The following is a 23,566-nucleotide window of genomic DNA, read 5'->3' as shown; positions in this document are numbered from 1 at the left end:
GTGATACTTAGTTGCGGAACCAGGTGAGTGCATGATAGGATATCGCCTCCTGCCACCTTGACATCGAATCCTTCATGTTCCTTTGTATCCAAGCCCCTACGGTTGACGAGTGATGAGTTTATGAAGTTGAGCGAGGCTCCACTATCAAGCATAAGAGCTCATTGCCCTTGGAGTGTACACACGTACTCTAAATACACTGCACCTTGGGGAACCCGCCAGTGTGGCAATGACGCCCCCCCTCCGTACCAATGTGGAGATTCTCTCCGCCACGCTGGTTTCTTCGGCCGATTCTTCCCTTGGGGTTTTGCTTTCTTCATGCTCCTCTTCTCCATCGGACATCACTTCAATATAGTGAATCTTTCCTTTGCCCAAACATCGGTGTCCTGGTTCCCATGGTTCTTTGCAGGTGAAACACAGCTTCTTCCTTCTGAGTTCCTATCTTGTAGCTTCATCAAGCGATGACCCCTTCGAATAGGGTTTATTATCCTTCTCCCTCAGAACAAAAAGAGGGTTTGGTATGTGCAAAACTTCTGGAAAAGGAAGATGTTGCCATGTTACGGGCCTTTTTAATTGCTTCCGTGAGCGTGTTGGGATTGAACCCTTTCACCCAACCTTTCAGTGTTTCCATCAATCTATCTATGAACAAGAACACCAATCTCCGCTCTGAGAAGTCAGTCACCAACACAGATAGTCTCTGGAATTCTGTGATGTAACTGTCCACAGATCCCGACTACTTTAGTTGCGCCAACTCCTTGAAATTGAGTTCTGGATCCTTCTTGTCAAATCGATCTATGAGCTTCTCTATGAATTCAACATAGGAAGTTATCTGGTCATGGCCAAGAGTGACCATTCCATGATGCCACCATTCATGCGCAACCCCTTCCAGGTGGAGTGCACTTATTATTTAAATCAACCTCTCATAATCAGATCTGCACTTCTTATTTCCAAATTCTTCCCCCCTCAAATGAGTTTCTCTTCTCCCTTTTATATCTCACGTTTGAGGGAGACATCTTATCAATTCATGCCTTTTGACCTTTCATTAGCTTTAATCAAATTTTAATTATATTTAATTATAGTCTTTTATATTTATTCTTTTGTATTTTAATTTTTATATTTATTCTTTTGTATTTAATTTTTTTTTAATTATTTATTATTAGATTATATTTCAAAGTAGGGACATTACATCAAGTCAGTCAGTCCTCCGAGCAGCTTGATGGACTCTTCATGGCCCTACTTGATGATTGAATTGCGCCATTCCACGTTTTTCTTTGACACATATAGACATTATCATCTAGGTTCTCCACCGATTTCTCAGCTAGGAATTTCATCACCCCATACTTTTGGACATCATTCATCTGTGCGAGAACCACTACCCATTTAATCCTTTCCTTTCCCCAAGCGACCGTCTCCAGCTCGAGCTCTTTACTCACGGCTTTTGCATCCTTATAAACCTTAACCAGATTAATGATGTATTCTGACCCTTGTTGTATAATCAAGTCCAGCCATTTGTTAAACATTTCCGTCACTACCCTGTTCCTTTGAACTTGATCAAGCATCTTCTGGTTTGTGGGGACTTAGGGTCAAATGACACTGGTATCTGCGACAGTGGTTGGGGATTTGGATTATGAATAGCGTTGATGTATTTTGCCATCTGTGTGACCATTTGCTTCATTTCCCTCTTGTCTCTCTCATCTTTCCAAGTCCTTGAGATTATCCTCTTTGTAGAGGATTCCAAATGTTTTACATCCACGACCCTTGATGCAGCCCCCAAATCTATTTTCTCCACAATAAAATCTTCCTCTGTGGCCTTATCTGCGTCTCTCCCAGGAATAGGCTTGGCCACTTCGGCTGTCTAGTGTCCTATTGTGTCATCCACATCAAGCATTGCTTGTGTTTTGAGTTTTTTGGGCTTTGATGCTCTTCCCAAGCATTTACTAACCATGTCCTCTAGTGGAATGGTGACCGGCACCACACTCCTCTTCTTTCCAATGGCGGCTTCCAGCCATCTTGGTGCATTGGTAGGTTCTTTAGGTGGCGGGGTGACCTGTACATTTGGGGAGGTAATGACTACCAAGGTACTCATGGAGTCTTGTTGAATTTCCACTGCTTCATTTGTATCCATTTCTTGCATCCCGGGCTCGCCTTGATCCTATGAGTCCATTGTCTGTTCTGGCTCTTCGCTGGGGTCTTAGTCTACCATGACCTGTTGCAGGACAAGCTCTCTACCCTTCTTTTTGCTTCTAGACCGAGTTACTCGGGCAGCTGTAAGACCAGATGGCAACCTTTTTGATCTTCTTGGCGGTATTTTCTCTGCAGCAGGCTTTGAGACACTTGCAACATCAGCAATCTCTCTGTTCTCCGAACAACATTGAAGGTCCTTGTTTGAATGCTATCATCTTCTTTCTTATTCCAGTCAATTTCTAGAATCGGTTTCCCTTCAATCTCAACACTGAACTCAGGATCCAAGACATCCTCCTCTGTATCTTCCAATACACCGGTTGTATTAATTGGGAGGCTCAGGACAGCTATTTGCCATAGAGTAAATCTCGACCACAACTTCTTTCTCACTTCATATTCATTCTTGCAGTCTTCCCAATAATCCTCTATCTGAGGTTCATGGCAGAAATGACTGTCTATATTAAGGTTCTCCTTTGCATAACCTTTGCTGTCAAATCTCCGCCTAGCCACATATGTCTACAGGTTCATCCTCTTGAACTCTAGTTCCAGGTTCAAGGCATCTGACACTGACTTGCAACTGTAATACCCAAGTTCAACAGGAAATACCACTCCGGATTCACCCTTTGCCCCTAATCTCTTATCTATATAAGCCAACTACCTGCTCACTTCTATGAGCACGTAGCTATCAAAGGCGTACCTAGGTATAATTTGAACGGTTGGCCTTCAAAACCACCAACCCGTATGTAAATAAACCGTGGAAACTGGATAAAGTAACTCCCATATATACTTACAAATTCCATTGCCTCAACGAAACATCCTCTTGTTTACATCACCCTGGAGCTCGAAGGCCAATCTGCCCGCAAAGACTACGTTCCACCTGTCAATCTGTTCAACATGTCTTTGGTGTTGCTATAGAGGGTAAAAATTGTAAACCCTCATTCCATCAATCCAAGGTTCATTGGGTAATTCGGGCCAATCTCTTGTGCAAGCTAAAATATAAAACAAATAAGAAGACATGTAGAACCCAGTCATCCCCACAAAATTGCTTAGTCCCTCGTGAAGTCTCTCCGCAATTACTTGAGACCAATCCAAAAATATGTCACCGGACAGCACTACTTGGATGAAAAAATACATCCAGTCCTCCCAGTAGAAGGAATGTGAATTCCCCTCTACTCTATTCAAAAGCACAACAATGTTGTGCACTTCTGTGATGAGGTGCTCTCTGGTTAGGGGTTTGGGTAATCGTGACCCTCCTTTCTGAACCTTCAAGAGCCAATCTCTTGCAATCACACTCTTGTACTTGCTCTTCTTCTCAGAGAAATAAGCGTACGAATTTCCAATGGTCCAATCTTCATACTCCTTATGCGAAATACCCATTGTCGCCATCACTGTTTCCCTATTAATACTGACTAACACCCCACCATCACTGGTTCTGATATACCTGTTCTCAGAGTCATATATGTTCATGCAGGCCAACACTAAATCTGGACACGACACAACGAGCGGGAATGCAGCAACTTCCACAATACCACTCTTAACTATCTTTTCCATTAATAAACCAGGCTGAAGGTTCTTCATCCTCTCGAGGAAATCCCCTAAATCTACATGAATTAAAGAGGTATCTTCCATTTCCGGCAAAATACTCACCATACCCGAGGTTCGACCAAGCTTTGTAGCACGGGCCTGATGTTAACTATCTACCCCCTTAACCAAGAAATTTTAACAGCAATACAGTATGCTACCCCAACAATTTTCAGATTTCCCCCTTTCTACACTGATAAAACTTCAGTACACAAAGAAATACAACTTAGGAGAGAACAACTGAACTTACCCGTTAACACCATGAAAACCTGAAATTCTTCTGGAGAACAGAGCTGGATTTACCTTCGGCGCCTCCAATTTACTGAAGTATGGCAGCTGCGACCTTCTTAAATATGGAAATAAACTCATACATTGTTCTTTTAATCAAACGGATAAATATCTATAGGGCCACACACGCTTCTTCATGATTTACCCAAGCGTGTGAAGTAACGGTGAAATGACAAACCTGACATCTTCTTAATTATCCATCACTTCCGCACAAGCAATTTGATGTTTGCATGATTACTTTCCACATTTAGAATTTCAAAAAGCCGAATAAGGGAATATTCTTTCTTGTCGCGCCACTTTAATTTCCACTAAAAACTTTTGGGTTAGTTTGAAAAGAACCTATGAACCTTGAACCACTTGAACAAAAGGTTCAATGGTTCAAGTTCACTTGAGAAAGAAAACAGTTACTGGCGGCTGTTGTGACCATTTCACACATCGCCCCATCGCAAATGGGGACCCCCCTCTTTTTGCTTGTCTTTCGCTCGCTTTTGCTTTCGTTTTTAGGATTTTGCTAGTTAGTTAGTCGTCTGGATTTAGGGTCAAGCCTTAGGGTTTTAAATTTTGTCTTTTCAGGCCAAAATCCAGTCGTTTTTGAGAGCTTTTGAGCTTCCTTTTCTAGGATGCAAATTTTGAATGCAATGAATTCGCCAAAATGGTCTAATTTTCAATAGGAATGTTAATGCAGAGCTTAAATTTGTCTAAGTGTTGGCAGTCAATGTGATTTTTTTTGTCCGGTTGAATATTTTGACCAAATTTTGACTTTTTTTGATTTTGATCCTGGGCATTGGAATTGATTTGTTTTCGCCTCGTGAAGTGTTAAAATGTGAAAAGTCATGTTATTTTGGCCTGTAGGAGCAAAATCGCTCCTGTCCCTCAGTGAAGGACGGGAGCTCATTTTCAAATATCTCATCGTCCCTGCAGAGTCCAGACAAATTTCAAGATGGAAGTGATGGAGAACGGCGATATCTTTCCATTGAATATAAATTGAAGATTTTCATGAGCACAGAAATGCCTCCAGGAGGAAAATCGCTCCTGTCCCTCAGTGAAGGACCGGAGCTACAATTCAAATTTCGCCTTGTCCTTGCAAGATTTTGATGACTTAATGATTTGAGGACGTCCAAAGGAAGATGCTTTGCCAAATGAATATAATTTGAGATGCAAAAACGAAGGAGAATGACCTATATTGACCAAATCGCTCCTGTCCCTCTCCAAGGGACCAGGGCGAGATACCTTATAGCTCTCGTCCCTCTCCCAGGGACCAGAGCGATTTCCTTCATTAGACAGGATCCAGGCAAATGTCAAGGCAAGTTTACGTTCAAAAACAAGGAAAAACATGAGATGGACGCATTGAATCCAAATTGAAGATTTTTTAGACGTCCACGATGGTCCTAAATGTCTAGTTCGCTCCTGTCCCTCAGGAAGGGACCAGAGCGATTTTTGATATAAATGATTTTCTTGCAAAGTTACAGATGAGGTCAAGGCATGGACGAATGGAGTGAAGAAGGACGAGTCCGTTGAATATAAATGTGGAACCTGGCAAAGTGAGATAAAGGCTACAAAAGGAGGATCGCTCCTGTCCCTCTCCAAGGGACAAGGGCGATACAATGGCGATGATACTTCCTATGCAAGTTCAAGGTCGTTCCTCCAAAGTTCAAGGTCGATCCAAGTCAAGACAAGGTGGCGAGGGACATTTCAAGACTTTTTTAGCAAGCACAAACATTCAAAGGTCGTCGCAATGATGAAATTCGCACCCTATAGCCTAGTTCGCTCCTGTCCCTCAGGAAGGGACCAGGGCGATGTTGAATGCATTGGCCATTTCATGCAAAATTTACGTAAGGACAAGACTTCGCAATGTTTTAGAGGGTCCAAGGCATCGTATGAAGATAATTCGCAAGGTTTTCAACGTCTAAACATCGCCAAACAATGTAAAAGCCTCACATCGCTCCTGTCCTTTGGACAAGGACCAGGGCGATCTTATCAAAACACTTACGTTCCTTCAAGATCAAAGCAAAGCGAAGTTAGGTAAAGTGAAGGACGGCGTCTAGAGGACATCACAATGAAGATCGAAGTGCAAAGTTGACAAGGTCAAGGAGAAAACATGGATCGCTCCTGTCCCTCTCCAAGGGACAAGGGCGATGATCCCTTTGATACGCCCAAAACTTCATGCGAGCAAATGGAATAAGCGCAAAAGACACGAACAAAGGATTTTATTCGCCAACAATGAAAGATCGAGGAACAAAGATGCAAGATGAACGTGAAAAACATAGATCGCTCTTGTCCTTTGGACAAGGACCAGGGCGATGTACACTCAAAAGGCACTTCAACACACATGCAAGATGATCAAATGCGAAGAACCTATCAAGATGATCGATTTTTAACGTGGAGATGAAGGAGTTGATCGTGAAAAAATGCAAAATCAGGACAAAAATGTTGAATCGCTCCTGTCCCTCTCCAAGGGACCAGAGCGATGAGGTACGTCCCTTCCTTTTTCATATTTTGGCGCCAAATAAACAAATTCGAATTTTCCTCAAATGCTAAATCAATTTAAAAATTGAATATCCATTTTATTTAGCATTTAATATGGCATTATCTTTTATTAATTACTTTTGCCTTTATTAAAAAATCGAAATTTGCAAACGCAAGGCATTAATAATTAATTAATTAATTAATATAAAAATCGATTTGGAGCGCTCAATTAAGCAAGTCGGCCTTGTTATTTTATTGAAAATCATTTAAAAAATGGTTTTATTTATTCAAGTCGGCCAAAGTGGGTAAAAGGTGTGAAGCGCTATATAAGGGGAGTGAAATGTTCATTTTCACATCATTATTTTTTATCCTTTCACATGCGATCTTGAGGAGAAGGAAAGAAGTGCTATTTCACACCAAAAGTGGCGCTAATATCATCAAGTGTGGAGTGCGAATTGCGTTGAAGACCAAAGGTGGTGCGAATTTCATTCATCCAAAGGGTGGCGCTTTAGTTATCAAAGGGTGGTGCGAATTTGAAGACCACACCAAATGCGAACTTGAAGATCTATTTGAGCGATTTGTCAAGGGCAAATTTGAAGATCATTTAAGACCACGTCTAAGGCGATACTTGAAGATCACGTTCACTCCAAAGGTGGCAAAGTCAATTTTGAGGAGATCATATTGAAGATTATTTTATACCTCAATTTTGCCTAGGCGAATTTTGTTTTTGCATTCTAGAGTTAGCTCTCTATTGAGGTATGGCGATTTATTATTATTGCTTTATTCATTCATCGTCATATTTCAAATTTTGAATTTTTGAATTTTGAATCTCTTAGCTCAGTCGTTGTTTTTTAGGAAATGATAACTCTAAAGACTTATCATGATGTTTCCTAAAAAATTTATCTCTCTTATTTACGTTATTTATTGCAAAATCTAGTTCTTATAATGAAATGTTGTGTAGGTATGGCGACCCCAAAGGCGGGAGCATCCACCAGCCGCTCAGCTCTCATGAAAGAAGATCAGAAGACCGAAGAGGTGGAGACCAAGATCATGTCGAAGTGGAGCAACATTGGAGATACCAACTTGGGGAACTTTAGCACGAAGAAGTTTCGAGAGGTCCCCTACATTGGCAAGCCATCACCTGTCACCCGGAGAATAATAGAGAGTGGCATCATCAAGGCGGCCGGTTTTCCTCCAGCTATTCAGTGCCACGAGTTGATGATCGAGTGTGCCCGTCACTACAATACACAGTCCAGGACAATTGTGTCCAATGAGGGAAACACTTTGGCGTACCTTTCAAAGGAAGCCATAAGTGAGGCTTTCCATCTTCCAGAGCACAGGGACATGATATATAAGAGCATTGAAGGAGCCAGATCAATGTACGATGATGATCCAGATGCTTGCCTAAGCATAATCAACAAGAACTGGCTACTCAAGAGTCGTCCCCGTCTAAGCAAGGTACCGAACACACCACACCGGATTGATTTCCAAGAGGAATACAGAGATTTGATTACCATGCTCAACAGAGTTACAGGAGCACCTCATGCCTTCTATTTTGAGAAATGGATGTTTTACTTCATCCAGGTGATTGTTCAAGGAAAGGGTACAATACATTGGGCTAGGATAATTAGCCATTGCTTAGACGTACAGTTGAGAAGACTCAGGGCTACTAAGTCCTTCCACATGAGTTCCTACGTCATTTATGCTTTGATCAGGAGTGTTGAGTACGCAGGACTACCCCACAGAGGAGTGATTGGAAGAGGACCCGGCGAGGTCAGAGCTTGTGAATCCTATACCTACTTGCATCATCCGCCAGGAAAGAACTACAAGTTAGTCAATGATACTTTCACGATGAACATCACAAGGACATTGCAAGGTGGAATTCACAACAGATTATCTCAGGATGCCCAGGTGTTCATCAAGAGGTATGGTGCTTGGTTCATTCAGTTTCCCAAGTTCACTTACATTAGAGTGCATGGATGTCCTTTACCCCCATACATGTTGCCGAGGTATCCGACAGACAGAATTGTGTTACTTGAAGTAACAAGGCAGTTGGCAGCATATGTGAAGGCATTCAGACACAGACATCAGAATGGAGTTCAGGTACCTGTTATTTTGGGTAATTCAGTTGAGGTATGTCCTAATGTCTTAGCCATGGATGACGCAGAGAAGGAGTTAGCCTTGTATTCTTTTTCATCTTTTGCTTGGAGGAATAGTTTTGATCCACATGGACATTTAGAGGAGACGGTCGGTAGAAGATTTAAACATGAGCGCCAAATTGAAGATTTTATGATGAATCTCCTAGATGATCTCGAAGTGAAACGAAAGATACATTCTAGATTGCCTTTGGATGTCATCAGGAAATGCAGGATTTACAGAGTGGCCGACCAAGCTCAGGACAGTGGCAGGCACATCCAGTCTTCATATGATAGAGAAAGCAAAACAATAAGTTTGAATTGGAATGAGCCCGAGGTCGTGGATTTAGATGATTTGATGGCACCAGTCTTGTCTTGTACTCGCAAATGGGTAGACGTTCAGCATCAGAAGTTGAGAGAACAAGGCATAGCTATGTCTTTTACTTTGGAAGAAAAACCAGCCGAAGGTGGAGCAAGTGTTAGTGAAGGCAATCCTAATCCTAGGAATTCAGGTGAAGGTAACCTTCGATGTGCCAGTGAGGGCAATCTCCATTCGAGAGGTTCGAAGAGAAAGGAAAGATCAGAAAAGAAAGAGCCTTCCAAGAAAAAGCAAGGGGCCAACAAAGATCAAGTACCAGGTACTTCTTCCAGACCAGAGGATAGAACAGTTCGAGTGGAAGAGTCCATGGAGTCGATGGTACAGAATGACAGGCAGGAGGAAGGACAGGCACAGCATGTTTCATCAGATGGATCTCTTCAAGACTATGATTTAGATAATGATAATGAAGTAACATCTCCTCCCAGACAAGAAGAAATAGTACATAAAGAAATTCAAGTTCAAGAGACAAGATCGAATATCCCAGATTGGTTGAAGGAAAGATTGACCAAGGTGATCGTAATTGAGGACGAGGACAATGCAATTGATTTAGAGAGCCTTGTTGGACGTTCACATGTGATAACAGAGAAGAAGAAGGCTACAAGGATGTCCAAGATGATTCGAGATGAGACTGGATCTAGAAAACTGCAGATAGCTACACCGGCAGCAGATAAATATGAGGGTGAGATCCTAGCAGAGGATTATGATGTACAGACTTTTGAGTTAGGACCATCCACAGCAGAGCAGACTTTAGATGATGCCACCGACACATTTGAGGCATTGAAGGACAAGTTTAGAGAAGAAGTAGAAAAGAATAGAAAGCTGGAGAGAGAGGTCGGTGCATGGAGGACATATTTCAGTCACATCAATGAACCTTTGGGACGTCAGGATCCAGTTAGATCACCAGTGCAGGCATTGCCCCTTCAATCGATCAGTGAGGCAGAAAGATTCAGGAACCTGGTCCAGCGTACATGTAGTTGGATGGATAGATCTCATACAGTGGCCATAGAATTTGTTACAAGGATGTCGAAGATCATTCATCAGGCTATCCAAGTTCTTGAGATAATCCACAGATTGATGGCAACAGTAGCTGCATTTGCCCATACCAAGGACGTTGTCATCCCTGTCTTGAAAGTAATAAGACACACATCCAGAAGAATTTTAACGCAGGAGAGGATCTTGGAGGGTGATTCTCACAGTTTGTTCCAGTGGTCAACCTTACTCCATATAAAGAGTGTTCTCTTCGAGGACATCAGTGTTAGATGTAGTCAAGTTGAGGAGGTGATCAATCCGATCCAGGACAGAGTATTTGAGGTACTTCGTACCATTCTTGGCAGAAGGATCGAGGTCGAGACAGATGTGGATATACAAGAATTTGAGGATAGAATCAAGATCATCTTTCGCAAGGACGCAGATGTTACAGATGAGCAGTATGATCAGATGTATGCCACCATGCTCCTGATTGACAAAACGAAGGAACTTGAACCTACTTGGGACGCAGCTCTTCTAGATGCATTCGATCAGGTCATCCACTTAGAAGAGAGTATCAAGAATCTTCCCGAGATTCCAATCACAGAAATCGAAGGAATCGTGACAAAATTCATTGCATATGCTAAGAAAGAGAATTGGAAAGGGAATAAGATTCTAGATGAAAGGTTGTTACAGATGACATGACATCTTATTTCTCATTGGTTGATACCTCCTAGATTTTTGTGCCAAATTTAATATTTGGCTATGTATTTAATATTGTTCAGTAAAAAGGAGGTCATTTGTAACAAACCCTAATTAGGGTTTAGGTGTCATGATCTTGTCCGTTGATTTACTTTCAATCTGGACCTTTCATTGTAACTGGGGATGCTATTTATACCCCCATTTTTCATTTCATTTGGTAATAGTTAATAGTCGAATAGTCAGATAAGAGTGAAATAGAGAGATTAGAGTTAGAAGCAATTCTTATTTTGTAGCAAGATTGAGTCTTGAAGAGAGAAATTCAAGCAATTGTTGTATATGATGACTTGGAAATCAATAAAATATTGAAGTTATGGTGTTTTGTTGCAAATTTCTTAAGTTATCTTCATGGTTGTTGGATGTACTTGAATCACGCTCAATCAAAGTAGTTTGTTAATTTGAAAGACTAAGTGTGAGATTTGATATTTGGTGGGATTCGCAATCCAAACCACTAGCTTCTTGCTGATTGTAGGAACGCCTTGCGTGGTCGACTGGAGAACATTTTGAGTCCTTAACCTTCAAGCATTTTCGTATCTAGGATATGTACCTTCGTAGTAGTGTCCTTGGTCTTTGATGCATTGAACATCATTATTACCTTAGAAGATCGCACTAATTTCAATTGAGTTGTTATCTTATGGCAAAATTGAAGTTGGTTGAGTCTTGCCAAATCTCATTCATGCTAAGTCGTTCATAGGGTTAGGCTAGATTAGACTTCCTTAAACCCTATCCTTTTGCTATTTCTTGAAAGTTCCTTTTTAGTTTAGTAGAATCTTCGAGCCTTTGGAATCCGTAAGACGCCTTGGAGGAAACAGCAAATCACATCATACCACTAAAAAGCTTGTCCACACGTGGAGACCCCACTAGAAGAACCTTGGAGTCCATCTAACTGATCCTTTTTGTAGATCTTCAGCAGTTAGAGACTATTTTCTCAAGAGAGGATAAGATACCTATTGGTATTTTATTCTGTGTATGATTGTGTACAAAATACACGTCAACAGCGGCACATGAACAACACCAGGAACGAACGGTAAAAGGAAAGGGTAGTTAAAGTGAACCTTGAACCTTTTGAACCGCTTGAAACTTGGTTCAAGGTTCAAGACCGCATATCAACTCAACATAAAAAGACTCGCGCTCGTCATATAACAATACATTGCTGCGACTCACAAAAAGGCATTTCGAACCTTGAACCTTGAACTTCATGAAATTTGGTTCAACGGGTTCAAAACTTCAATGACCAAAAACAAAAATTGCGCTTGTTCACATGGCGACAAAGACCGAAATGACTTTCTTTTTAAATCGCGCTTTGAACCTTAAACCACTTGAACCTTTCCGACCAAAAAGAGTTCAACGATTCAGGTACGAGGAGGACAAATGACCCAACGGAAGTAAAAGCACAAAAGGCAACCCGCGAATTTGAATATTAAAAGGACAAAATCACGGGTGGACTAACATTAAGAAACAATTATTATTATGTGGGTTGACTCTCTCCACATTGCATTGATTAATGGCAGATTTTAATATTACATACAAACACATTTGTTTGTAAAGGTTGCCACCCTTGAGGAAGGCATAACTCTTGAGAAACATTGTGTCTTGGGCTTATAGTGAGATTATAGTGAAGTGTGTGTGTTTTGTGGAGTTAAAGAAAGAAAAAATACATCATATACACTAGGTTATGAAGAAGATTATTTGCTGACTTATGAAGAGCAAGTTGTGAAAGATCAATTGCAGATTTATGAGAAGTTTGTAAGAAGTTTATAGCAGATTTTCAGGTGGAGATTGTAATTATTTTGTGGCAGATTATGATCAGCTTATAGCAGGTTTAAGAACAAAAATATAGCAGATTGAAAAAGAGAATTGCAGCAAAATTTGAAAAGACAATTTGAATGAGTTGATGACTCTAGTGGGTTGGTGCTCACAAACTGAATGAGGAGTTAGTGCCTCTAGTGGGTTGGTGCTAACAAAGTGAATCAGGGGTTGGTGCCTACAAAATTTGTAACAAGATTAATACAAGCAATATTTTTGCTAATTTTCTCCCGCAAGGGTTTCCACGTAAACTTAGTTGTTGTTGTGTTGCTCAATGTTTGATTTCTCATATGTGGTAATTTAGATTAAATATTGAAGTAATTAAATAAAATTTAGAAGGTAAAAAGAATATTGTTATACTCATTCATTCCCCCCTCCCCCCTCTTAGTATAACCGTGTGCTCATCAAAAGTTGCGCATGGTTCAAGACAACATCACAAGGTTCGAATTCACATTCATGTTTGGCAACAACAAAATTCAGATGAAGTCCTGCAAGGAGAAAAAAAATAGAAAAAATAAAATTGTGATTAAATTCACCTATATAATCACAATTTTATTTTTCTCTCCTTGGCTCAGACTCAGCCTTAGTCACCGCGTTCGAGTCTAAGTTCGAATTCGCCAACATTAAAATTCGGATGAAATTCGGCACGAGAAAAATATTCGAAAAAAAATCAGCATTAAATACATTTTATTTATTTGATTTTTTAGAAAATATAAATAATATATCTAAAAAATATGAGCATAAACAATATTAAATTTGTTTGATTTAATTTAAATTTGTCAAATTTTATATATTGATAATTAAAAATAATATTCTAAAATATTTAATTTTTAATATATTAAATACTAAATTCGGCAACTTTATAGTAACCATTGATATATTAAATGTTTATATTTAAATTCGGCAGCTTTATAAAGTCTTGTTAATTAATGGATCTGAATTTCAATAACATCCCAAATGTTAATTAATATTAGAAAATTAGCTTTGTGAAGTTTTTAAATCCAGCAGCTTTAATGTGTCTTTTTAATATTTAACATTTTTAGCAACATTTATATTCGGCCACAACTTTTGCCGACACAATGTCTACAAACCCTACCTTCGGCAAGGCATCGTGTCAGCCTGCAACTCTTCAATGGCCCTCAAACCTCTTGGCGGCAACTAGGAACTCATCCGCCGATGGAAAAAAAACATTTGTCTGTAATCATACGAATTTAAGCCGAATTTTTGCGAACTTCATACGTGTTTTATAAGTTCGCCGAATTGCGAACCTAAAGCCGAAAATTTGGCGAATGTGGTGACTAAGGACTCAACAAGCTGATTTTGACTTGGACTCGGACTCGGCAAAAACTCGGCCAACACTTGACAAATTGAAAAATCCAAGAAATTCAAAGATTTTTAAGGATTTAAAACCTATTTCATGCATCCTTTAATAAATAAACCTTAAAGACACAATAATCTCAGCAAATAGAAGCTACTTTGAACACATACAAAAGTTTACACTGATTGACATAAGTATAAACGCAAATTTTAGGCTTGACATGAAGGAAATAAGCTAAACTAAATAACACATTAGAAATATAAATAGTGTAAAATGTCTACAAAATTCATGGAATATGAAATCCATGGCATCAAAAGTTCAAAACATATATCAACATAAAAGCTGGAGCCTAGAAGTCTAAGGTTCAGAGGAGCCAATATCAGTGATCACTTGACCCCGCAACCATCCTACGTGTGCATCTAAGATAGGTCCTGGAACATTCTACAACCATGATATCTGCCTGTGTCTCAGCCTCAACCTCAACCTCAATGACATCAACATCCTCATCCACATCATCCTCGGACTCGGGGCCCTCCAATTGGTCTCCTCGTGCTCTAGCCTACTCTACCATCGCTATTGCCTCTGCCTCTCGATCCACCTGATCAACCCATTCCAAGTCTTTATCGCTAAAGACAACATCATCAACCTCAGTGTTCCACTCTGCCTGTGGATCAACCTCCTCTAAAGTGATTGGAGATGTGTCAGTGCCCTTGATCTATCTGTGATGGAAGTGAAGGTTGTAATGAACATACACAAGATCATTCAACCTTTGCACTGCCAACCTTCAAACCTATAAACTCAGTACAAAGTCTACCCACCCCTTAGCACAACTATTGAATCACCTCATCCTACAATGGATAGGGAATTGATACATATATGGGTGAATATGTGTGCAAGTGAGTGTATCTATATTTATGTGTGTTTATGTGTATGTGTATGTGTATGTGTATGTGAATGTGTATGTGTATGCATATGCATATGCGTATGTGTGTGTAAAGGTAATATACATTTCTGAAAAAAGATTATTGTCCATTGGGCAAGGTAATATGAGATGGCACACAAGAAATCAAATTAAAACAGTTTAAAATCTAAAATATATGCCGTGAGCAGTGGTAGATCCAGCAGCATCCACTGCTAGAGAGTAAGATTCTGATGTTCAAGAAGATTGTGATAGGGATTATGACTTTATAGAGTGAGTGAGACCCTCGTAAGCAAGATTATGATTCAGATACTCGTGGTCCAGATTCTGACCTTCATGAGTGAGAACCAGACCCATAGCCAGTAGCAAAGCATGGTAAGCAGCTAGCTAGACCAAGTTCAGTACCAGATACACCAGCAGCATCTAAAGCAGAGGTAGCTACTAAAACTGCAGCAACCCTACTATTCTAAGGTAGCAGCGACCCCCAGTTTTCTTGTTTTGCTACCGGCATCCTTCTTTAACTTTTGCCTTATAAAAGTAGGGCTATATGTAGCGAATATAAATTTCGATACGTAGCAAATATAAATTTCAATTCATTATTTATTAATTTCTAACTGTTGATGTGGTTCTTATAATTTCTTAACTAAAAGTATTGTTCTTCAAAACAACTCAGGCAGCTTGCACGTCAAAAAGTTCTACTTAATTTATTAACGATACTAACCTAGTAACTTTCCTAGAAATTATATCAAGAAATTCACAATAATAGCAATAACTTTGGCTTGAAATGTGCCCTTCAAATCTTTTATGAAACTTCCTCAGTTTTGCTTTGCTCTTGTCTATGAAGGTTTGTCTTTTAAATATTTCTCGATACATACACGTCACATTCTGTGTTTTCTTATTTCTATCTTACATTATTGATCATGTATATTTAAGAAGGAAATTTAATATTACAAATTGAAAATTCGATACCATACAAAGCCCTGCATACTGTGAATGTCAACTAAAAGAAATACTCAAAGAGCCTCCTAGTATACCTGAACGGTATGGAATTGGATATAACTAAAAATGTTCATCTCAATTGGTAATCTTGGATTTTTTAAGGCAATTTAAAAAGTAGAAATTAGAAACAACCTGATTGCCATACACGTATGAAATTTGCTCCAAGCTGGTCGTTCCCATTTTTACCTACATGACAGACACATTAACAATGGACCAACAGAGAAATCAATTATTAAAACCAATTACTATAAATATTCCTCGAGTTAACTGAAGCTTATGACCTCATAGAGCTCACCCCTGTCTTGATATATTCTTCAGCTGCATAGACTGCATCACTTCCAATAGATATCTTATCAGCTCCTGATCTGAAGTACTCAGATGCAACTTCAAGACTTGAATAATACCTGAAAACAATATATTATGAATAATACAAAACTAAAACCATTGCAAAGTTATATAATAGAAAACCAAAATATAAAACAAGACTTGCAGAACGAATCAAAAAATATCTGAGTTTAATCTTACTTCATACTTAGTGCAACAAAATTACAGAATTTGTGATATGATTTTTCAGAATTCAGCTGCACATGGGAAACTCTTAAGAAAATCCAGTGCTTCACCCTTAAGAGAATCACCTAAATGCACTAGGAGACGATACATACAGATAAGTGATGAGTTTGTGCAAACCACTACTTTTGAAGTATGGATCACTGTAGTCAAAAGCTAAAACTGCACAGCTGAATCCTAAAAATTAATCACATAATTTGATGCAGAGCAGAAGTATCACTTGCATGAAAATAGTAGAATTTGCTAAATCTAAATAAACGCCTCAACCAATTATCAACGAAAAAAAAGAGTTCAAAAAATCATTTATAATCTGCAATATGATTGCCTTTTAGGGGTAAGATGGCCATTCCAACTGATCTTAGCACTCTCAAATCAAATTAGGTTGGTCAGAAAGAGGCACCACTCAACCTAAAAAGGACAATTTCATACAAAATCTTTTCATTTAAATTTCTTGTCAAATATAAATTTAAAAATATTTTATCAAAAAGCATTCATTATTAAGTAATAATTGGATGCAAATAATATCATAGAGCATTGATTACCACTTCGAATTAATATATTGTTGCAGCAGTTTCACCTCTAGGGTGATGCACCAAACAATTATTGTGTTCTTATTGCATCATGATAACTTTGATAGAAGGCATGTAATGCAATAGAATGTCATTTGTGCATGGCCTTTTGCTTCTGTTTACTTTCACATGACTGAACCCAAGTTATGATGCTACGCTTCCAGCGCTGTGCTAATGTTCACATGATATTGTAACTGTAGCTAAAGCAAGGCCACGCATAAGCTAAGAAATTAGTGACTTCTGGGTGGGTTGCAAAAACATATATTTCTATTTTCTACATGTCTGTAACTTGAATATTGATACGCTGACTTGAGGCAACCTTTTAGGTTCATACTCCCACTTAAACACTTGATTTTCTTCCTGCTGGTACATTTTTCCTTCATTGCTACCATTGATCCATTGATGAATAATCTTAGATGCCCTTTCGGCCTGCATAGCTGCTTCCCTTGCCACTTCACTGACCTAAGTGCTCACCAAGGCTTTTCTACGTGCTCAAAAATCTCTACTTGCTTACGCCTCTCAAGTGCCCTAACTTCTCCATCCTAGGAGCATCCATTTGATTATAATTATCACTAAAGACATCCAAGTGTTTGTTCTTGTTATGTTTTCCATCTAAACACTTACAGCTGCTTGTTGACTGCTCCTAGGCACCTATTTTTGTGACTTGAACTACTTAAAGTTTTCGACCATGCCTTTGAGTTGCAGAATAATGCTTCTGCAAATCAAATGGTACACAACAAACAGTTCAATCATATAAATACATGGAAATGGATTTGTTAAGAAACAAAAGATAGGTTGGTGCTACTTAGTTTTTGGCACTCTTTGATATCTGGCTTTGATCTTTCTCCCCGCGAACCCATTTTTCCATTAGAAACCAATTCTTAGACACCTAAGATGCCTTTCACCAAGCTCTTGATCTGTCTTTGATCATTACTTGCTTTCATTTGTAACATGGCCAACAAACGGAACAGCTTCAAACATAACTTACTAAATCTAGTATTATTGCTTCTTGTATTCCAATAGCCACAAAGAGATGCATTCTTGTTGTTTTGTAATTTAGGTGGTGTTGGACGGAGTAGAATACTCTCCTTGCATAAAGAGTACCTGTGTGGTCTTTCTTTTCTGATTATATTAGCATTTCTTAGTCAAGTGGCCCATTACATGACAAATATCACAAAATATGTTTTTAGGGCAACTAGTTTATGTGTGCTACTATCCATGCACCATAAATATTTAGGCTCTTTGTTGGATTCGATATTTTCTTTTAAATCCTTCATCATACAAAGCATGTCTCTCCAAAATCTTGCAATTATCCTAGTTCACTATCACTACTAGCATTTAAGTTGCCATTTTCATCAATTTCTTTTCTTGAATGAGAAAAAATCTTGTTCTCGCTTTCTATATAGATAGCTCTATTGTATGATTCAGCATACAATGAAGGTGATACTGGTTTCATTTTCTTCCTTAATAAAGGAATGAGACCGTTGATAAATCATCTTTTTTAGTCTATCAACAAGTTCCTTCTCCAATTTGACCATGATTCCTTGAGTCTGCAATTGTAAGCTATCAGATTCTCACATTCCCCTTTCTAAATTCTTGTTCAAAATCCTTCAATAATTTTTCCCAGATATTTTGGCAAACTGGCTCAATTTTTTGTTGAGAAACAAGGTGAAGAAAACTTGCAATATTAACTTTCTTATGTGATTACGAATCTGAAACTAAATCTAACATGAACATGTGATTGAACCATTCAACATAAATATAAAAACAACCATATGAAAAGAGACAATGGATTTATGTGGAGAAACCCTTTCGAGAAAAAACTCCACTAGAGAACGAGGGCAAATATATTATTATTCTTCAAAAGAGACAACACCAAAATAATACACTTCTCGAAATGATCCCAAAACTACTTGGATACCTCAAAGAAACTATGATCAACTCATGATTAAACAACAATGCCTTGGCTCCAATTTACAGCCAAATGGCAGAGGAAAAACCACTACTATTTTCCCAAAACAAGGGACCAAAACCACTAGCAAAAAACCATGCCTTGGAGAATGAATAGCCAATAGACATAATAAAATAATAACTCTTCAAGTGACTCCTCATCGGCACCAAACCCAAAGACACTTAGTCTTTACACGTTCTGAGTGCTCCGTACCTTGCGATGATTATTAAGATCCCCAAATGGACACCTTTTCTCCTCCCAAACTTGGTCTCCTTATGCATGACCCTTCATGTCTCAATATGGATGTGGGAAGGAGTGTATTTTGTCAATTTATATTTATATTTATCACCTCTTCATGTACACCTCTTGACAATGCAATTAAAAATAGCCATAAAGCATAAATATTTGATATTTTCCTCACATATCCTAGAGAACACTTTCCAAGGAACATGGCGATGTATGAATGACTTACGATTGCAAGGTTAATGTCACCTTATCTTAACATTCTCCCACTTGACATTATACATTCCAATTACATCCAAGAGATACGTAAAAAATAAAATCAAGTACAATGATCAAAGCCCATGACTTTCTTGCACCAAGAGAACTTTTTCATGGTCATTGGCTTCATAAGAGAATCTGCAACATTTTCCGAAGTGTCTACTTTTCTATCAAGACCTTTCCATTCTCAACCACCTCTCACACAAAGTGATACTTAACATCAACATGCTTAGTACGAACATGATACATGGGATTCATGGTCAAACATATAGAGCTTTGATTGTCACATCTGTTCCTCACAGTCCTACAATCAAAACCAAGCCAATATCAAGTCTCTATAACCATACCGCCTCCTTAGAGACATTAGTAGCAGCCACATACTCTGCTTCAGTGGTGGACAAATCAACTATTGACTAAATCTTAGTCATCCAACTTACTACTTCTCCAAACGAAGTATATACATAGCCACTAGTGAACCTTCGACTGTCCAAGTCTCCTACCCAATCTGCATCAACAAATACCTGTATGTCCAATGACTTAACCACAACAATAGTGCCATGATAAACCAAATAGTAATCGTAAATACCTAAAAAATATCTAAACACGCGCTTAACAAAAGTCCAATGCTCTTTACCAGGATTACACATAAACCAACTCAAAACTCCCACTGCTTTGGCTATATCGGATCTAGTGCAAACCATTGCATACATCAAACTCCCAATGGCACTAGCATAAGGAACCTTAGATATATCCTCATAATCATCATCAGGACTTGTACACATGTCTAAACACAACTTAGTACCAAATGGAAATGGAATACTAACTAGCTTACAGTCATCCATATTAAATCTTCGCAAAATAGTATCAACATGCTTCCTCTGGCTTAACCAACGATTTCTATGAACCCGATCTCTGCTAATCTCAATCCCATGAATATATTTTGTAGCACCCAAGTCCTTCATATCACATGTGCATAATGTCCCAATTTTGATAAGCAAATCATTAAATTTTGATAAGCAAATCATTGAATTTAATATAAAAAAAAAATATAGCATAATTAATTGACATTAGAAAAATAATTGAAGTCACTTAACTAATAATCATAACCACGAGAACTGAAATCAATGTTATTTATAGTGGCTTTGGGAATTGATGATATAGGATTGGTTTTGACATTTCTCTTCAGTTTCGATTTAAGAGTTTTCTCAAATTATTATTCTTAGGATTGGAACCTGGCAATACCATTTTCGTAAGTGGAAGACCTGACCTATATAGGGCTTCAAAGAATCAGGCAGATTCTTCAACAAGAGCATTAATGGAGTATAACGGTGACCAGAAGTCAAGATGACAGGTATTACAGAGTTATTTATCAAATGAAATTACATACTTATTTTTAGTATTTAAATATACCCGGCCGGTTTGTATTGCAATGGAAGATTACTGTTGCTCATGGTATTGGAGAATTAATAATCTTGTGATTATTAGAGTTAGCACAAATTCTTATTTAAGTATGCAGTTTATTATTTGAAGCAATATCGGATTGTGTGTTTGCTCGTGGAAATTGCTTGATGAAATATTTCTTATTGGCCGTGAACAAATGCAAAGATAGATTATTGTTTGAAGCAAATATTCCCTTAATTTTGGGTATCAAAAATATTTCCTTTTAGGACTTTTGGAGCATGCATTGCGGGAAATTAATATTTCTATTATTTATTTCCAGTGGCCGTGAATAATTGGTATTAAATTATTAATGTTTGAATCATATACGTCCAACAAGTCTGAAGTTTATTATAAAGTTTAAAATCAATATTGGAAATATTTAGTCCTTGGTTATAGTCCAGGCAAAAATAAATTAAAATTAGGCACTCCTACTGGTTGAGCATCTGCTGCAAAAATATTTTTTCTGTAGCATTTTCAAGAGTCATTGTCACCTGGAAGGATGGAAATGCCAAGTATCTTCAGTGCACACTAATCACTCGGTAACATATGCAAATACAACAATTTTTGATGAGTTATTTCTGAAGACTTATACTTTACCTGTGGTTACAATGTAATCCAAATCACTTGATAGTTGTTTTTTGTGCGGTATCCTGGCATCTGGCAAAAATGTTTCCAGTGTTGAAGAATTGTTTGAGATGTTCGTATATGTTTGAGTTATCAGAAGCAGTTTCCAGTCTGAAGGTAGCAATTGATTAGACTATCAAAGCATTCATATTGACTATTGATTTAATTGTCAAACTCTTTATGAAAGGTCTGAGCATGATTCACTACTTTTGGATAATTTTCATTGTGATAAGGAATGGCTGAAAATAAAGGTTAGGCAATATTCTCAGTGCTATCAAAATTTCTATGATGAAAATATATTTGCATTCTTAAGATTATCTTGAACTCTATTCATAAATGTAAATGTTGTTGTGCTAAGATAAACTCTGTTCAGATCTGCAAACTGAAATCTTATACAAAACTTAGCAAGTAATTTGTTGTCCTGAAAACAAAGTATAACTCAGCCTTTCAGCAGTAATATGCAAACTGTTTGATTTAATGCCCACTCTTTCAACTTGGGATGTAAGAGGGGAAATTTTGAGTTGAGTAATTGTTGGGGATTTTACAGTGGTATCAGAGCTATGCATCCTGCAAGCCTGAGGGTGTTTGGGAAGTCAGCATAAAATAAGCAGGAAGCTTAATACTCACAATTACTATATTAGAAGAAATAAGTCGAACCCTGAGGTAAACGAGGAAGAAGAAGAAAATAAACTTAACATGGGACATCAAGATCAACAGGATCCTAGCACTAGAGCCATGTTGAATGATTTGGCCAGAGGTCAAGATGAGTTGCAGCTGAACATTGCTCAAATATGCACCATGATGACTCAGCTCATGATGAACATTAATCAGAACAATGGAGGAAATAATGGATGGGTAGATGGGTAAATTAATCAATGGGAAAGAGGCACATCTGCCACTACTAGGCCATTGATGCCTAATTTTCTGCCGAAGAATACTCAGGTGGAAAATGAACGGCAATGTTGCAAGATTGGAGGAATTCATGGTTGAAGTTCCACGATGAGATGTCTTTTCAGGAATACATGGACTTGCAAATGAAACATGTGTCTAAAAGAAGATCACACAATCAAGAATTGCAGAAGAAAGTACAAAAACAGTCAATTCCATATTATGACAGATCAGCCAAAACGTCTGCAAGATGATGGGTACAAAAACTAGAAACATACTTTCAATTAAATCCTATGCCAGAAGATGATGCCATCATATATACAACACATCATTTGGATGGCATTTCTCACAACTGGTGACATCATGGGATAGTCACCTTAGGCCACGACCAGATTACTTCTTATGTTGAATTCACAAAACGGTTGATCAATCATTTTGACAGGAAAGATCCTAAGTTGCATTTCAAACAGTTAGCAAAACTCAAACAATGGAGTTTTGTCGATGCCTATATTGTGGATTTTCAGCAGTTATCGTGTTGGTAACTGATATTTCAAAACGACAATTGATTGTGCTATTCATAGATGGATTATCCAATCCACTAAAGAGTTGGATAAAGGCCCTTAACCCATCTACCTTACAAGATGCAATTAAACAGGCGAGAGCCATTGAGTCTTCTACTTCAAAAGGCAAAAATTAAACTAGAGGTTTCCCACCTACGAATGACAAACAACATGACAAAACAGATATGAGAAATCTCAATACGCCAAAATCGACACCACTTAGGTTCAATTTTGATTTGAGAAGTGAGCTATTGAAGAAGAAGCTATATTTCACGTGCTAAGAACCCTGGGAACCTGACCATAGGTGTCGTGGGAAAGGCAAAGCATACTACATTGCGGTCACCTCCAATGTACAGGACAAGGTGACAGATACTAGTTCAGAAAGCAAGCAAGAGGAGGTAAACGGTACAGTTGCTTCCTAACAAGAGGTTCTATGCATAAACCTTTCCGAGTGAGAGGAATGCTGATGGGACAGATAATGATTTGTCTGGTGGCCAATGCAGCAACTTATAATGTTATCAATGAAGATTTGGAAGTGAGACAACGAATACAAGTTAAGCACATTCCAAGATTCAGAATCAAGATGGCAAATGGACTCAAAACACATTGAACTCAAATGATTCCGCAGTTGAGCATCCAGTTGGATGGTTTCACACTCATCAATGATTTCTA

The 23,566-nt window shown here is 38.4% G+C and overlaps 1 protein-coding gene across 6 annotated transcripts in view; it reads right to left on the bottom strand.

Annotated features, from left to right (window-relative positions):
* LOC131033192 (imidazole glycerol phosphate synthase hisHF, chloroplastic) overlaps positions 1-23,566 on the bottom strand; it is a 188,573-nt gene that overhangs the window by 54,037 nt on the left and 110,970 nt on the right. For all 6 annotated transcript variants that reach the window (XM_057964339.2, XM_057964347.2, XM_057964357.2 and 3 more), the window contains 2 exons: positions 16,090-16,198; positions 15,927-15,980 (listed from right to left, as the gene is read on the bottom strand). In XM_057964339.2, the coding sequence (XP_057820322.2) occupies positions 15,927-15,980; positions 16,090-16,198 (163 nt within the window). The remainder of the gene's footprint in view (positions 1-15,926; positions 15,981-16,089; positions 16,199-23,566) is intronic.

This window comes from Cryptomeria japonica, chromosome 3 (assembly GCF_030272615.1).
Source record: "Cryptomeria japonica chromosome 3, Sugi_1.0, whole genome shotgun sequence".
In the NCBI taxonomy this organism is placed as follows: Eukaryota; Viridiplantae; Streptophyta; class Pinopsida; order Cupressales; family Cupressaceae; genus Cryptomeria; species Cryptomeria japonica.
The sequence above is the reverse complement of the archived record's forward strand: the minus strand, read 5'-3'. Positions and strand labels throughout refer to the sequence as shown.